General features: G+C 38.9%; 1 protein-coding gene across 1 annotated transcript in view; it reads left to right on the forward strand.

Annotated features, from left to right (window-relative positions):
- LOC122761318 (WD repeat-containing protein 7) overlaps positions 1–8,986 on the forward strand; it is a 45,916-nt gene extending 36,930 nt beyond the window's left edge. The window contains exons 10-11 of the mRNA XM_044016510.1: positions 4,756–4,860; positions 6,874–8,986. Of these exons, the coding sequence (XP_043872445.1) occupies positions 4,756–4,860; positions 6,874–7,077 (309 nt within the window). The 3' untranslated portion in view covers positions 7,078–8,986. The remainder of the gene's footprint in view (positions 1–4,755; positions 4,861–6,873) is intronic.
- Positions 8,987–18,271: the final 9,285 nt, after the last annotated feature.

Raw genomic sequence — 18,271 nt, forward strand, 5'->3', positions numbered from 1 at the left:
TGTATGTGTAACCATTCACAGTGTGTCCTTTTAACCACGTGTATTTAAATGATTGTTAGGTTTTATATTAGTTTGGATGTTGTAACATGTTTCAATCTTTATTTATAAAGTACTTTTCGTACATATTAAAACATCCTCATCAGGAGGAGAATAAGGAAAGAAGGAAAGACAGCATCAAGATGAGAGTAAGGAAGGAAGGAAAGGTAGCATCAGCAGGAGAGTAAGGAAAGAAGGAAGGAAAGACAGCATCAGGAGGAGAGTGAGGAAGGAAGGAAAGACAGCATCAAGATGAGAGGAAGGAAGGAAAGAAAGAAGGAAAGGTAGCATCAGCAGGAGAGTAAGCAAAGAAGGAAGGAAGCAAAAACAACATCAGAGTAAGGAGATGACGTGACAGTTTTTGCGTATAAAGTGTGTGTGTGTGTGTGTGTGTGTGTGTCCAACTGTAGCTCGCTTGTCTCTGCTTGACCATCTGCCACAGCTTTGATCAGCCTCCGTGAACAGTCCTTTGTCAGCTGTGTGTGTGTGTGTGGCGGTGTGTGTGTGTGTGTGTGTGTGTGTCCAGCTGCTCAGACTCCTCTGAATCCACTAATTGAACACAAAGAAACAATGTGAGTGATCTTTGTCTCCCGTCTGCATCTGTTTCATCATCACTCTGTATCTGAAGGTGTAGCTTCACCCTCCCTCTCCACATCCCATAATAGGCAGAGCTCGGACACATTGCTGAAGAATCACCTCCACTTAAAGGGATAGTTCAGTTTTTATGAAGTGTGTTTAAGTGGGTCACTGACCCCTGCGCTGAGAACCAGCTTACTCAGTGAAAACATGGCCGCCAGTGTGGACACGAGGAAAAACACCTTTAATCACATTAACACTCTAATATCTGATGAACATGTGTTCATCACTTTATTTTAATGTTAAACAGCTTTTTTATGCTCAGAAATGACACGTCGCTCAGTCTCCCACACCAAAGTCCATTCAGAAAATCAGCATTTTTACATCACAGTGCACAGAAGCTTTTGACCCACTGCTGACTCCATTAACTCGTTCAAATGTATGATTTGGGGATTTCTGGTGTTTGAAATCATTTATCTGAATCAACTAGAGTGACACAAAGTGACCACACGAGGCAGCAGTGGACCAGCAGCTCCTGTGTCCCAGTCAGCTAAAATCGCTGATTTTCTCTATGGAGTTTGGTACATTGTGTCATCTAGACTTTGGTTTCTCACTGGGAAACGTGAGACAGTTTTCAGGAGCATGTCTGGGCAGAGTGTGTGTGCGTGTATTAGCGTTATTAGATGAGTGTGTGTGTGTGTGGGTGTGTGTGTGTGTGTGTGTGTGTGTGTGTGTGTGTCTCACAGCAGCAAAGTGAGCCTGCTACAATACTAACACCTGCAAAGCCACTATGAGGTCACAGTGACTCATGGTGACCAAGCTTCTAAGGTCATCATGTTTGTTGATGATGTGTGTGTGGGTCTTCCGCAGCTCACACACACACACCACCACACACACACACACACACACACACACACACACACACACACACACACAGCCAGGATCTGCTCCAGGATTGGCTCATGCTTGTGTCACATGATGCCGGTATTTATTAAAGACTGCAGCGACGTCATCCAATAACCGCACACACAAACTGTGAATAATGCCAAAAAAGAAAACTGTTTTTGAAGTGGAGGGCGGGGCTTATGTGCTGTCAGTCATGGGGGGAGGGGAGGAGCTGGGATGAGCCCTTACACACACACACACACACACACACACACACACCCTGGAGTCCCCAGGCGTCAGGTGTATTGAAGTACAGAGTGCTGTAAATGGTTTCAGTGTGCTTCACTGCTCTCTGATAGGCTGATTGATTTAGTAGGCAGTCCACCATGACACACACACACACACACACACACACACACTCCCCAGGACTCTGCATTGACTTCCATTCGTTTGGACGGTCGTCTAAACAAAGCCTTATCACTAATCTAAACCAAAACCACTCAGTCTCTAACCCTAACTTTGACCTAAACAACTCAATTCTTAGTCCTAAACTTTAAGCAGTTCCTCAGAAATCAGGTTCTGCCTCATTAGGACCAGGTTTTGGTCTCCATGAGGACGACTGGTCTTGACAAGGTCAGTGTTTAATGGAAAAAAAAAGAAATAAAGAACGTCCCAAAGAGGACACAAATACAAGAACACACACACACACACCTCATCATTGTAGTTATAAAAGCATCTTTAATATTCTGAAATATTGTAAATACAACCCTCCTCATACTCTGAATTAATAGTTAAATTACAGTAATAATATTTATATTGAACTGAGGTAATGAAGGTTTTACAATGATTTATTATTGTGAAAAAATTCCCACAAGATTCCCACATGGGCGACTTCCTGTTGAGTTGAGGTCATTATGGTAATGGTGGACTTTTTTGTTTGTCTTAGTCTATAACATCTTCCCACCAAGTTTCGGGAAATGCAGTGGAACTCAATTTTGTTACCACCCCCTAAGTTTTCACCTTTGGGGGGCGCTATAGAGTCTTTGAGCAATGCACGGGTCCAAGAACTGTGCCAATATCACAGTTTCCCCAAACATGACCTCCATGCAAGTTTTCAAGAGTTTTTTATGCACGTTAACCATAAAGTCACGGATAGAATAATAATCTGAAGGATTACGATGGGTTCCTCGCACAATTCAGAGGTTAAAGGCGTAGTCTCCTCGACGACATCAGTGAGACTTCGCCATGCAGGACTTTTGTCTTCTGTAGAAACACGTTTGTTTCTCTCAGATCTTCTAAGACGTGAGTTGGTCGTTGGACTCAAACCTTGATGAACATCTGTCTCCACTCTTTGTTGCCGTGTGATCGTTTTATCTTGAAGAGCAGCAGCGACGGCAAAATGTGATTTGGGATCTCGCTATAAAGAAGAAGAAGAAGAAGAAAATAACCTGTGAGAGAAAGAGAGAGAGCGACTGACGGAGGTGAAGGAAAGCAAAATGAAGGCATTCATTAGGAGGCGAAGGTTGGACGCTCTCAGCCAACACTGCTGGAATCTAATCGTCTTCTCACCAGCAACGGGAAAAAAATGCGATTTTTATTTCATTTTTCCTGCTTTAATCACCGCAGACGTGTTATTATTTCAGTGTGTGAGCGCCAGAGGCGCCGCGTCCTAATCTCATCTGGAGGTGAGAGTTTGTAAACCCAGGTGCGGGGGGGGGGTGTAAGAGAGGGCATTTATTGCCTCACACACACCCTGCATCTGGTGGGACACTTTATTGCGTTACATGTGGCGCCCACGTCACTTTATTCCGTCCCCAGAGTTTGTGGAGGCGGAGCTGCAGCATCTGTCAGAGCAGGAGCCGGCCTCGCGTCTGATGGAATTATCCGCTCACAAGCAAACACTTACTGTCGAGCTCAATCAGAGCAGAGCTGCCGTTCAACCAGGACGAGGATTTGAAGTTTGGAGATGAACTCGCAGTTTAGCGTCTGTTCTCCTTCAAATACTCTTAAGAGTACTGTAAATATGCAATCGGAAACTTTCCGACAGTTTTCTGAAAGCTGAGAAGTTGCACATCAGAGACGTCGCGCGGTTGTTTACGGTAATTTCACTCACGCTGTTGCAGGAAGAAGCTGGAGAATCAGCGTCTTTGTCACCAGAGAGAGAAAAACACCTGTACACAAGTTTCACTGAGACAAGAACTCACACAAATGTGATTTGTTTTAATATGTTTTATACTGTTCAACTTTCAAAAATCTGGTTGTCTGTGTTTTTTCTTCATTTACATTGTTAATGCATTATTTAACATGGAGTAAATTATAAATAACTGCCAGATATTGAAAGTTATTCTGGAAAAATGGCCAAAGTGTCCTTTCTATTCACTTTATTCTCTCCATTTCTACCTCTCACGCTCTGCAAAGTTAAAGGTGTCGCTGAGCACAGAGAATTTCATTAGAGCTAACGAGAGCTGAACAATTATCACAATCACAACACGGCCTGCTGCGATAACTCTTTCTTAAATTATTAATGTAAAATGAGCATTTTACATTAATAATTGTCTTGACATACTGTTTCTCACAGATCTGCACAAACATCACACAGTAATGGGTGTTTGTTTATTTATATATACATATATATAAATATAAAATATTTTACATTTATATATTATATAATTTATGTATATTATATATACATTTTATATATATATTTATAATATATAAAATACATACACATTTATACATATATTTTTGTATATACATACAAAAATATAGATGCTCCCTCTCTCCCTCTTTTTATTGATTTATACATATTTCTATATGAAAGTCTTAAACATAAACACAAATCAGTTGTCACATCAACAGCTGAGGTTTTTCTTTTATAACTTTTTTGTTATTTTGTAATTATGTTTCATGTTTCATTTTGTAATTATGTTTCAAGTTCAACACAGATATTAGAAGGTTTTAGTTGAATGTGGAATATTAGTTCGTTCTAACACTTGTAATATCACTTGTTTTTGTCGTCTTTTTTCATTACATGTCAGTTAGCAGACACTTTTATTCAAAGCAACTGACAATATATGTGCATTCCTACATTTGGGTACAAAAAAGCGCTTCAAGCTACAGTTTTTTATTTTTAGCTCGATTTTCCGTGTCTGAGACTTTTTTATCTTCCCCTGTTTTCGCTCAAGTGGTTACACATTTTAAATGTGTCCTCTCTCTCTCTCTCTCTCTCTCTCTCTCTCTCTCTCTCTCTCTCTGCAGAACATCCACGGTCACAAGGGTCCGATCACCGCCGTGTCGTTCGCCCCTGACGGTCGTTACCTAGCAACGTACTCCAACGCTGACAGCCACATCTCCTTCTGGCAGGTAAACATGAGCAAGTTCATCTGTCTCCTTGAAATTTATCTTACCTTCTTATTTATTTACACAAATTATTACGCAAAGAAATAAAAAATTTTATTGAAATTTTGAAGCTTTATTTAAATATCGCTGTTTTTACAGATAATTGACAAAAATCAATCCATGTAGGAAGTATATTATTCTTTTTTGGTGCTTTCTTACATACTTTTGAATTTTAATTAGTTATTTATTTGTGGTAGTGAGTGAAGTATGTACATATACATACGTTCAGAGTGCAGAGACACTGACTGACTGACTGTTATTTTGAATGAAAGGTCTTGACGACCTCTGACACGACTGTCTGCAGACACACACATATAGAAACACACACACACACTAATGGCATTACTGTAAGCATAAACCACTGTGAGCACGCCGGCAGGACGGCTGCTGTGGTAATGAGCTGGCAGACGCTCTGTCGGTCAGTGTGTGAGTGTGAGGGAGGGGCAGTGTCGTCTCAGGAAATGATGATACTCGCTGTGTTTTTCCTACACACACACACACACAATGCTGTGTCCAGTTTCAGTCTCTGTCGTCGTCACGGAGACTGAAGAAAACAGGTTAAATCTCCAGAGAGAGAGAGAAACAAATATCATAAAGTATCATAACCAGCGTCATGAGTCAGTGTTGTTTTTGTTTTTTAAAGGAGTGAAAATACACAAAAACCACGTTGGCAAGAAAACGGCACAGAAAAGTGAAGTTTGTAAACTAGCATCCATAGCATCTATAACAGCTACACTAGCATCTATAACATCTACATAAGCTTCTACAGTGTGTACTGTAGCATCTATAACAGCTACACTAGCATATATAACACGTACACTAGTATCTATAGCATATATAACACCTGCACTAGCATATATAACACGTACACTAGTATCTATAGCATATATAACACCTACACTAGTATCTGTAGCATCTATAACACCTACACTAGCATATATAACACGTACACTAGTATCTATAGCATATATAACACCTACACTAGTATCTGTAGCATCTATAACACCTACACTAGCATATATAACACGTACACTAGTATCTATTTCATATATAACACCTACACTAGCATATATAACACGTACACTAGCATATATAACGCATACACTAGCATATATAACATCTCCATAAGCTTCTACAGCATGTACTGTAGCATCTATAACAGGTACACTAGCATCCATGACATCTACACAAGTATCTATAACATCTACATAAGCTTCTACAGCATGTACTCTAGCATATATAACACCTACACTAGCATATATAACACGTACACTAGTATCTATAGCATATATAACACCTACACTAGTATCTATAGCATATATAACACCTACACTAGCATATATAACACACTAGTATCTATAGCATATATAACACCTACACTAGTATCTATAGCATATATAACACCTACACTAGCATATATAACACATACACTAGTATCTATAGCATATATAACACCTACACTAGCATATATAACAACTAAAACATATACACTAGTATCTATAACATCTAAACTAGTATCTATAGCATATATAACATCTACACTAGCATCTATAACATCTACACTAGCATTTATATCTTCTAAAACATCTACACTAGCATCTATAACATCTACATTAGCATCAAAAACATCTACACTAGCATCTGAACTAGCATCTACAGCATCTACATTAGCAAATATATTAGCATATATAACATCTATATTAGCTTCTACTATTATGCTTCTCTCTTTGATGCACTATATATTTATATTTATCTTTAACTCCTCTTTGTTATGTATAAACTGCCCTGTGTACCCACAAATAAAGTTCTTTTGAATTGAATGTTCTTCACAGCCATGCTACGATGACCCCGCCCACGTTAAGGAGGAGTTATGACGTCATGGAAAACCATATCAAACGGAGTATAGAGTGGGAAAACCTTGTGGTTTGAGAGCTTCTCTCACGTGTGTGTGTGTGTGTGTGTGTTTGTGCTCCTCAGATGAACATCGGTCTGCTCGGCAGTATCGGGATGCTGAACTCTGCTCCTCAGCTCCGCTGCATTAAGACGTACCAGGTTCCTCCGGTGCAGCCGGCGTCTCCGGGCTCCCAGAACCATCTGAAGCTCGCTCGCCTCATCTGGACGTCCAACCGTAACGTCATCCTGATGGCACACGATGGCAAAGAGCACCGCTTCATGGTCTAAAAAGAATCCCCTGTAGCTCCGCCCCTTTGCCCCTCAAACCCGGCCTCGTGCGTGTGACACACCTGCACCTTCTTCTTCTTCAGTCTCGTAGTTTCACAGTGGTTTTTTGCGATGTTTGTACGATCAGAGGCTCGTTTACATTTTAAACTTTGTTTTTTTAGTCGTCATTCCTATTTATTTGCCGTTTCCTCCTATGCAGTGGCGGCCATTTTGAGTCCCAGTTCGGCTGTTGGACGACGTGATTGCGATGTTCGTGATTATCCTGACCAAAAATAATTTAAGGTAACATCGCGACAATCGTAATCGTGTCTCCAGGAAAGTGCACGCATGCTTGTGTAAACACACCCACTGTTCTGTTCTTTCATAAAGTTTGGTTAGCGTCAGAGTTTGCAGTCCGAGGGTTTACGATTTTTTGGGTTAGCATAAACTGTAAGTGGGTGAAGATGTTTACGTCATATGGGGTTTTGCCGACTCGCGTACGTTGAAAGTTTGACGTGATCGTTACACACCTAAATAATTTTTCGCAGGTCGTATACTTTTTTTAGTGAAAGTTTTAACGTGAAAATTAAAAGAATCGGATCATTTCAAACCTCAAAGTTCTTTAATGAGTGGAAAGATCGTAAATTGTCTCGGCTCAAACATTTCCAGAAAAACTACACTTGATCACATGTTTGACGATGTGTCTTTATGTGGACAGAGGCATGAGGTCATGTGACTTTGTCTCTGTGATGTCATCATGTGAAGAAACACACGTGTCTCTGAACCTTTAACTTTATTTAAAAGTTTCATTTCAGACGATCATTGATAAAGTTTATAAAGTAAGTATTTTTTTTAAACTCACTTTTCTTACTTTACCTCAGTATTTTCCTCTTCTTTCTCTCCTCTTTTACTTCTCCTCTTCCTCCTCTCCTCTCCTCTCCTCACCTGTAAACTCTCCTCTTTCACAGCTTTTCACACATTGTCGTCTTAGTTTGACATTTTTCTCTTCAGCTCTTCACAGTTTTGGTAAAATGTGTTTTTTTGCCGAGTCTCAGGAGACGAGAGGAGGAGAGGGTGAGAAGAGAGGGAGGAGGAGGAGTAAATAAGCAGTGAGGAAGAGGAAGATGAGTTTGTTCAGCCAGAAAACAGAGAAAATATTGTAGCTTTTCTGCTTTTAATCAAACAAAAAAGAAGAATTTTAGGTTTTATCTTTTCCCTCTTCTTTCTTTCTCTTCTTCCTCTTCTTTCTTTCTCTTCTTGGACGTGAAGCACCTTTAGTTTCTCACACTTTAAAAACACTGTAAAACAAAAACAGTTGACAAACGTTTAAATAAGTCTTCAAACAGTAAAAACTAAATTAAAGTTCATTCCTACGGAACCAAACCTCATGTAACTTTAGTTTAAATGGACTTCCTTTATTTTTTATTTAGTTTTTACCATTTATTAAACGTTTGTTTAACTTCTCTTTTAAAAGTCAGAGTTGTATGGAAAACCAACAGTGTCACAATTACACATGAATAAAGAGGGAAAAAAACAACACCACCATCAACAAATGTAGAAATAAATGACTGAATGAACATAATTAGGTCTTTTAAAAAAGGTTTAATCATTCACTCATTTATCTATTCATATATTTCATTCTGTGTTTCTACAGGAAAAAACAACAGAAATATTCATTCTTAATGTAAACGGATTATTTTTTCTTTTTCATATTAATTTAGACTTTGATGTGATTAAATATTTATTGTATAGAGAAACAGAGTGGCAATGATATTTAAGTATGTGTGTGTGTGTGTGTGTGTGTGTGTAGTGCATGTATACAGGCTTCCCTTGGTGTAACAGAGCAGATTAAATCTATTGTGTGTCATAAACAACATGAAAATGTGTTGTTGTTGGTGTTTGTGTCCAATAAAGATAAACATGAGACAGACGTCGGGTGTCAAACATACGTCTTTCTTTATTCTTCATCTTAAATGAAAAATCTAAACAATATTTTATACTTAAAGATGAAAGTTTGGGATAAAATTGTCAAAGTCACATAAATAATGTATTTATTTTTTATATCCAAAATAAATTATATATCGTAAAATAGTTTTTTTCTCGTAAAATTATGACTTTTTTCTTTAGAATTCCAGCTTTTTTCTCATAAAATGATGACTTTTCTCGTAAAATGATGACTTTTTTCTTTAGAATTACAGCTTTTTCTCATAAAATTATGACTTTATTCTCATAAAATTATGACTTTTCTCGTTAAATTATGACTTTTCTCATGAAATTATGACTTTTTTCTTGTAATGATGTACTTTTCCGTAAAATTACGATTTTTTGTAAAATGTACTTTTTCGTAAAATTATGACACTAGTAAAATCATGATTTTCTTAAAATGATGGCTTTTTCTCATAAATTGAATTTTCTCGTGAAATTATGACTTTCACGTAAAATTATGACTTTTTGTAAAATTACAACGTTTTCTTTTAAAATAATGAAACTATTTTCTTGTAAAATTATAGACTTTTCATAAAATTATAGACTTCGTAAAATTAGGACTTTTTTGTAAAATTTGTAAGATTTCGTAAAATTTTGTTATAAAATTGAGTTTTTTGAAATATTTTTTTATCTCCAGTTTGGCCCTAACACTCTTAAATCATTTTATTGTATTTTATATATAATCTGCTTATTTGATGTCTCTTGTTAGCCCTGAACGAGAGTCCTTGTCCCTCTGTGTCTCTCCCTCATTCTTGGTCCCACAGATGTAATTTGGACGTTGACTTCTACTCATGAGACTTTTTTTTCAGTTTATATTTTTGGAGTTAACAGAAGAGGACGTTTAAATGCTGTTTTTATATGATGCAAACTTAAAAAATCCTGCTTTTAGTCGTCAGACCTGGAATTTAAAAAAAGAAAAAAAGTAAAACAGAGTTTTTTTAGATTAAAACAAAAGAAAACTGTGTTTAATGAACTATACACTTAAGCATAAGTAGACGGCGTCTTCGGGACATTTTAGAATGATTAAGTGAGATTAGTTAAAGTTAAAGCTAGATAAAGTTTTAATTATTTTCCCTCTGAAGTTGAAAGTGAATGAGTGAGTGAACTCAGCTCACCTCTGAGTTATAATTATTATAATAATTATAATAAAAGTTTTCCCTTTAATGTCTTTAATTTTGGAAACATGAAGAAGTTCAGTTCACACGATTAAAAAAAACAGGTTAAAGAGATGAAAAGAAAAAAAGATCGATGTTGATTCTGATGAGAAAAGTTCAAACGTCTCATGGTGATTTGGAAGAGTCCATCTATTATTAAGAGGGGGGTAGTTGGGATTTTTTTGGTTTGTCTGAACATCAATCGAGTTGTTGAGGCTAAGAGATAATTTTTATCTCCTTTGACAAAAACCCTCATTTTCACTGTGAGACGTCTTTATTTATGTCCTCGCTCTCTCACACCAAACCCCATAGAGAAAATCAACTATTTACCATCACAGTGACACACGAGTTGTTGATCCACTGCTGCCTCCACCACTCAGTTCAAATGTGTTATTTTGTGATTTCGGGGGTTTGAAATCCTTTTTCGGATTCACCTCGGTGACACAAAGTGACCACACGGGGCAGCAGCGAACCAGCAGCTCCTGTGGCCGCGTGAGCCAAAAACGCACCTTTTCTCTATGGGGTTTGGTGTGGGAGAGTGAGTGGTTTTAATTAAAAGTGTGTTGAACAGGGAGAAAGGGACGTGAAGGCGTTCTTATGATGATCGTAGACGTCTGATGACGAACGGTTTACTTTTTGTTTTGCTTGTATTTTTTAGGGTTGCTCAGCACTCTGCGAGTAACACTTCAAAAACAGCTGAACTGTCCCTTTAATGCCAGCTCTGATCAATAGCTGCTGTCCTCTCACATCTTTCTCTCTCATTTGTCTTCTCCTCCGTCCGTTCGTTCCTCCCTAAAAGACACGAATCCCCCTGTTTTTCTTCATATTTATCAGTTTTTTTGAGCTGAACTCGTTTGCATCCATCACCAAACATTTCCCATTTTCTTCTTCTTTCCTGCTTTTATTGTGAAATTAATCAGAATCTGAGGTGTGTGAGTGTGTGTGTGTGAAGTTTCTCTGGTGAAAGTTTTGTGCAGCTCTCGCCGTCGTGTTTGTGTATTTATTTGTTATTGATGTTCCCAAAAGTTCTTGTGTTTCAGCTGCGAGGGCTTTTTTTTTTTTTTTCCTTTTCTCTCCACAAGATAAAAAGATTATCAAAAGATCTGCGCTTGTTTCTAATCGATACGATCTCACAGTGGGAGTGGGAGAAAGTTTGAGGGGGAAAAAAACCCAAATAAAAAAGCATTTCATCAGGGATTAAAAGCAGGTGTAGTTTTCTCCTCAGACTTTAATGAAAAATCATTTCATTTGAACTCTTTAAATAAAAAACGTGTAAAAGTTTCATTTGAATGTGTTGTTTCCTCCGTTTGAGTTGCGTGGTTTTGATGTAAATGAATAAATAACTGTGTCGCACAGAATGTGAGTGTGATCTATGAGATCTTCATTCGTCTGAGGAGAGAAAACGACTGAAAGTTAACATCTGCATCTGCATCTGTCAGCAGGAAGAGGACGCTCTGTTTGTTTTTGTTTAAACTGTGATGTCATCAGGATCTTCATGGTTTCACGCTCACTCCTTCATCCATCCATTCATTCATACCTGAAGGTAAGAATGTTTACTGTTTTTTACTGAGACCAGTAATGATTATTAATTCAGGATTATCCGTCACCACCAGGGGGCAGACTCTTCTGTTTACACTAAAGCATCGATACGTGAATTCTGAAATGATTGTTGTCTGGTCCTGATGGGTAAAATGGGTTCTCTAAAATTATTTGATTTTTTCTTGTAAAATTACAACTTTTGTCTCATAAAATTTACAATTTTATTCCCGTTAAATTATTATTTTTTATTTAATTGACTTTTTCTTGTAAGATTACAATTTTATTCTTTTTAAATTATGACTTTTTCTTATAAAATTGAATTTTTCTCTCATAAATTTGACTTTTTCTCCTAAAATTACAATTTTATTCTTGTTAAATTATGACTTTTTCTTATAAAATGTACTTTTTTCTCAAAAAAATTATGACTTTATTGTCTTACAATTATGATTTTATTCTCGTAAAAAATTATGACCTTTTTCTCGTTAAAAATTTAACTTTTTTCTTGTAAAATTTGGATTTTTTTCTTATAAAACTGACTTTTTTCTCGTAATATTTTGTCTCTATTTCCTCTAACACTCGTCTTAGTTCTCACTTACGCTTAAAATCGTTTAAACTTGACGCTCACTCTCATCTTTATCCTCTACAAACAGTTTAAAGTCATCTGCAGACGTTTGTTTTCCCCTCTCTCTCTCTCTCTCTCTCTCTGTCTCTGTCTCTGTCTCTCTCCCTGTCTCTCTCTCTCTGTCTCTCTCTCTCAGAGCTTCCTGTCAGCAGCATCATCAGAGCCTTGAAGCTGCTCTCGTGGCTTTAATCCTCACACAGTATGTGCGCATACTTAAACGTGGGACAAAGTCGACCAGTGTCCACGCTTAAAGACAGAAGTGGAAGGAAAGTCGATGTTAATGCTGAGAGAAGTGGAGATCAAAACCAGGACAATGTGTGTGTTTAGCTCTGACAAGACTGTTCAACTTAGAGAGGAGGGGGGAGACGGGGGAGGAGGAGGGCAGCGGGGGGAGGAAGAAATAGGATCACACTGGCTCCAAAGAAACTGCATTTTAATGCCTTTATTTTGAAAGGTTTCAGTGGAAAAGTAAATGTACGGAAAACCAAACGTGACAAAATTACTTAAACAAATAATTCAGTTCAGGATTGTGGGGGAGTGTGTGTGTGTGTGTGTGCGTGCGTGCGTGCGTGTGTGTGTGTGTGTGTGTGTGTGCGCGCACGCTCAGCTGGAGAGAGAAAGTATCGACATGGAGTCAGAGAATCGTCCGCTTCTCCCTCAGGTGGGATTTAAAAAAAGAACATGAGCTTAGATTCACTCGCGTTTCTCACATCCACCTGCGGGAGTCTGAGGCTCCTGAGGCTCCGCCCCCTTAACTTCCACAACGCCGTCCAGAAATTAATTAATTTTCAATGATCTAGTCAGCGAGGGTCCTCCTGCAGCTCAGCGCTGGATTAACGTCACTGACGCTCACTAACACGCCGAGGTTTGAGATTAACGAGGCCAAGAGATCAGAGACGTGAACACACATGAACACATGAACACATGAAAACATAAAGACATGAACACATGAACACATAAAGACATGAACACATGAACAAGTGAACACATGAACACATGAAAACATAAAGACATGAACACATGAAAACATGAACAACACATGAAATACGAAGACACGAAGACACATGAACACACATGAAGACATGAAAACATGAAGACATGAACACATAGAGACATGAGCACATGAGGACCTTAGCACATGAGTACATGAGCACATGAATACATGAACACATGAACACATGAAGACATGAGACATGAACACATGAAGATATAAACGTGACACATGAACATATAGAGACATGAGGACATGAGCACATGAACACTCGGCCGTGAACCACTCAGTGAACCTCCAAACCAGACTCCCTCTAAGTCCTGGTTTCACAGTTTGTAAAACAGTTTGCACTTCCAGGCCACCGTAGGAACCCTGGCCCTTAACCTGTCTGGATTTGAACCAGCAACCCTCCAAGCCATGTTCCCTCTCCACTACACCATCGGCCGTCCATTCTTTGCAAAGTAAATTGAATGAAACCCCCTTAACTTAATGTAACTTAACTTGACTCGACTCGACTCGACTCAACTTAACTTAACTTAACTTAACTTAACTTAACTTAACTTAACTTAACTTAACTTAACTTAACTTAACTTAACTTAACTTGACTTGACTTGACTTGACTTGACTTGACTTGACTTAACTTAACTCCTCACAGACTCGTTCACTTTCCTCCTAAAACCTTGATATGAAAATCTCCACAGATGATCTTCCCCCGAGGCTCTGAACATTCTAATGTTACGTATTGACTGATAATTAATTATGCAGTGATTTCACTTTCACTCGTTCACTCGTTCACTCGTTCACTCGCTCACTCTCCCTGCTGCTGCTTGTCTTTAATTCCTTTCATCAGGAGCAGCGAAGGCTTTTTCTTCATCGAGCGTTTTTCTCTCAAACCTCCTGACGACTGACCTCGTTCTTCAGTTCATCTTCACTCTCTTCACTCTTTCATTTCTCCTGCAGATGTTTCACCACTTCACTCTTTCATTTCTGCTGCAGATGTTTCACCACGTCACTGTCTTCACTCTTTCATTTCTCCTGCAGATGTTTCACCACGTCACTGTCTTCACTCTTTCATTTCTCCTGTCAGGTAGAACTTGGCTGGGACATCAAGACAAACAGATTTAATCTACTTAACAAAATAAAACACCTGATACAATCTTCATCATCTTCAGTCTATGACATCTTATGTACATGTTTACCACTTCTTTCACCATGTCATTGTTCACCACGTACAGTCAACTCTGTACACGTCACAAACCCTAAACTATAACTTTTTCAGATATTTCTTCAGTTATTTAAGTTTAATAATGTTTCTTATACGTTAAGGCTTTTGATAGTATAAAAATATAAAAGTGCATCAAAGTTCGTCCCAGAGAAAAACACAAAAAATACACAAAACTGTACAGATGAAAGTAGGAAATGATAATTTTAAACAACAACAGCATTTAAAACAAGCAAGTTTGAATTGATCATGATCACACACACACACACACTGCTGTCTATTTAGACTGTCCCGCCTCCACACGTGTCTGCCGACCCTCTGGGACTATGACCTCTGACCCCTGCGCTGCTCGTCACAGTGTTACCACATCTATCTATCTGTGTGTGTGTGTGTGTGTGTGTGTGTGTGTAAACCACCCATCTGTTCCTTTGAGGACATGAGTGTCACGTCTGTCCTCGTGAGACCTGAAGTGACACTGTAGCAACATTAAAGGGCCACTTTAGTTTTTTTAGGGTTTTTTTTCAAGTAATTATATATATATATATATATGTATATATATATATATATATGTATGTGTGTGTGTGTATATGTATTGTCTCCGTCCTGACAAACCGATGATGGTGGACAGGAGGGACACCAGACACGCCATCATTTTAAATCAAGTTTTCAAACCCCTTGTTCTCCCACACCAAACCCCATAGAGAAAATCGTTAATTTTACAATCACAGTGCGCAGGAGTTGTCGATCCACTGCTGCCTCCGTCAGTAAAGTTCAAATCTATCATTCTGTGACTTCGGTGTTTAAAAACCTTCATTCAGATTTACCTCAGTGACATAAAGTGACACAAAGTGACCACACGAGGCAGCAGTTAAACAGCAGCTCCTGTGTCCCTGTGCGCTTAAATCGCTGATTTTCTCTATGGAGTTTGGTGTGGGAGAGCGAGTGGTTTACAAACTGCAGTTTTACTGTTGGAAAAGTCTGAAAACAGTGAGATAAAGATGTGAACATGCGTTTTTTCTGCTGCTGACCTTGAGCAAACATCACCACTTGACTTTAAAACTGTGGCATTGCCCTTTAATCTCACTTTGAACTCGTCCTTCAGTGGTTTTTAATTAACGTCACACACTCTGAATTCAGATTCGCACTCACTCTCATCTTTATCCTCTACAAACAGTTTAAAGTCATGCGTTTATCCGCGGGCTTTTATTTCCCCCTCTGTCTCTGTCTCTCCCCCTGTCTCTCTCTCTCAGAGCTTCCTGTCAGCAGCATCATCAGAGCCTTGAAGCTGCTCTCGTGGCTTTAATCCTCACACAGTATGTGCGCATACTTAAACGTGGGACAAAGTCGTCCAGTGTCCACGCTTAAAGACAGAAGAGGAAGGAAAGTCGATGTTAATGCTGAGAGAAGTGGAGATCAAAACCAGGACAATGTGTGTGTTTAGCTCTGACAAGACTGTTCAACTTAGAGAGGAGGGGGGAGACGGGGGAGGAGGGAGGCGGGGGGAGGAAGAAATAGGATCACACTGGCTCCAAAGAAACTGCTTAATGCCTTTATTTTGAAAGGTTTCAGTGGAAAAGTAAATGTACGGAAAACCAAACGTGACAAACAAATTTATACATGAACACATCAGTATGTGAATAAATGAAAATAATGCTCCATTCATTTACAGTGTATATATATTAATATATTCATACATTTATTTGTACTTATGTATTTAACTGCTGCTGATAAATCGATCAATACTGAAATATTGGAATAAATAAAACCAAAAAAATTAACAAATAATTTCATTAATAAATTAAAATAATATACAGTTCTGCAATTAGGACAGATATCCCTGCATTTCTATTACATTATTAGAATTATTTGTGCTCAATTCTGCATTTCTTTATGTGTTGCTAGAAGTATGAATGCATACTTTTGAAATTTTTGTTAAAAATAAAATATATGTAACGGAGTAAATGAATAAATATAAAAAATACACAAACAGGTAAATTCCCCCCACATGACTATGTGTTGAAATGTTGTTTTTATCTTTCATTACTTAACTTTATTACATTAACGTCTTTTCTCTTCTTTCTTTTCAATCACGACACGTTTGCTCGTCGTTTGAAAGTCAAACTGAGGCTTGTGATGCATTAAATGTGAATATTTCTGCTACAATCTCCTTCAGGTGGTCACATGACCTCTGGTCACATGATCTCTCACCTTCATCTTTGACAGAGTAATGAAGACGATGATGAAGGAGCTCAGGATTGAATCTTCACATCAGAACATATTTTTGTTTTCTACTCTCTGAGATTAGGCTCCGCCCCCCCCGCTCCAGTGCTCACGAGCAAAGCACCACCGCCCTCTTCTTCTCCCCTGACCTCTGACCTGCTAATCGCGCTTGACCCACCCCCGCCCCGCCCCCTCCTCCTTCAATCAGCAGGAAACTCGTGTCCACATCGGTTTTTACGCCGCGTTTGAAAATAAACGAGGTCGATACCTTGTTGCGTTTGATGTGTGTGAACAGGGCGTCGGCACAATTCCGCTCTTAACCGCCCTGATTTGTTCACCGGAGGCTAAAGCCATTGATCAGGTCTTCAAAGCGAGAGCTGCGTGATGATAAATATTTCATATTTACAGTCGATAAGCGACTCCCTAACAGCGGCGTGAGTTGTTGTGATCGGGTTCTGGACACGCCAGATATTGACGGACTGTTTATGAGCGGCTGACGGAGGTGAATTGGTTTTTGTGGCGAAGCTTCCGGAGACGCTGCTCATAATCACGGCTCAGGTGATTGACAGCTGGCACATAAACAGGCTTTTATTCATCAGAGCAGGGGCGCCACAACAGGGGGGCCCCACCGAAGCTGAGAGGGCCCCCCGTACACAAGAACCCACTTGAATTCTTTGATTTAGCAGAACAACGTTAGCTTGTGACCCCAGAGTGTGTTGTCAAGAAAACAGGCAGAGAAAACAAGACTTCCAGAGACAAAAGGAAAGAAATACTACTTTATTTTCCAAAAAGACACTTGAGTTTGTAAACTGCTTACTCGTCTGCACCAAAGTCCACACAGAACATCCTGGATGGATGAACGACTCCTGTGCACTGTGATGTTAAATTGTGGATTTGGTGCAGGAGGGTGACACGTTTACACAAGTGTTGTTAAAGTCGGTCTCACAGTGAGATAAAGTCACGTCTTTTTCGATTTCAAAGCTGGTTTCATCTGGTTGTCACGTCTACTTCACAACCAATCAAATTCCAGCAGGCTTTAAACGCAAACAATCTGTGTGAACACACAAATCCTGAATGAAAAGTGGACACAATCGTCTAGTTTGTTGGTTGAAGCTAACCAGGAAGTAAGTGTATTAAACAGCCACTAGGGGGCGACTTTGCTGGTTGGAAAAAAGACGTCAGTTTGAATGAAAGTTTAAGGGTTTTAGAAAGTTTTAAAATACAACTGCAACTCCATTTTGATGTCCAACTGTGTGACAACGTTAATATGAAAGTGTTCATCAACAGACAAATGGTACAATATTCTGTAGTAAATCTGACACTGAAGGAAACGACCACGAGCGACGTGCTAACAAGCGGTTCATCCAGTCACCTGTGAAAGTTCCTTCTGTTCCAGGTTAATAACATAAACTTTAGTTGAAAACGTGTCGCCGCTCGTCTGCAGTCCATCTCCAAACTGACAAAAAACAAACGTGAAGCGC

Source organism: Solea senegalensis, unplaced genomic scaffold (assembly GCF_019176455.1).
Source record: "Solea senegalensis isolate Sse05_10M unplaced genomic scaffold, IFAPA_SoseM_1 scf7180000014563, whole genome shotgun sequence".
Classification (NCBI taxonomy): domain Eukaryota; kingdom Metazoa; phylum Chordata; class Actinopteri; order Pleuronectiformes; family Soleidae; genus Solea; species Solea senegalensis.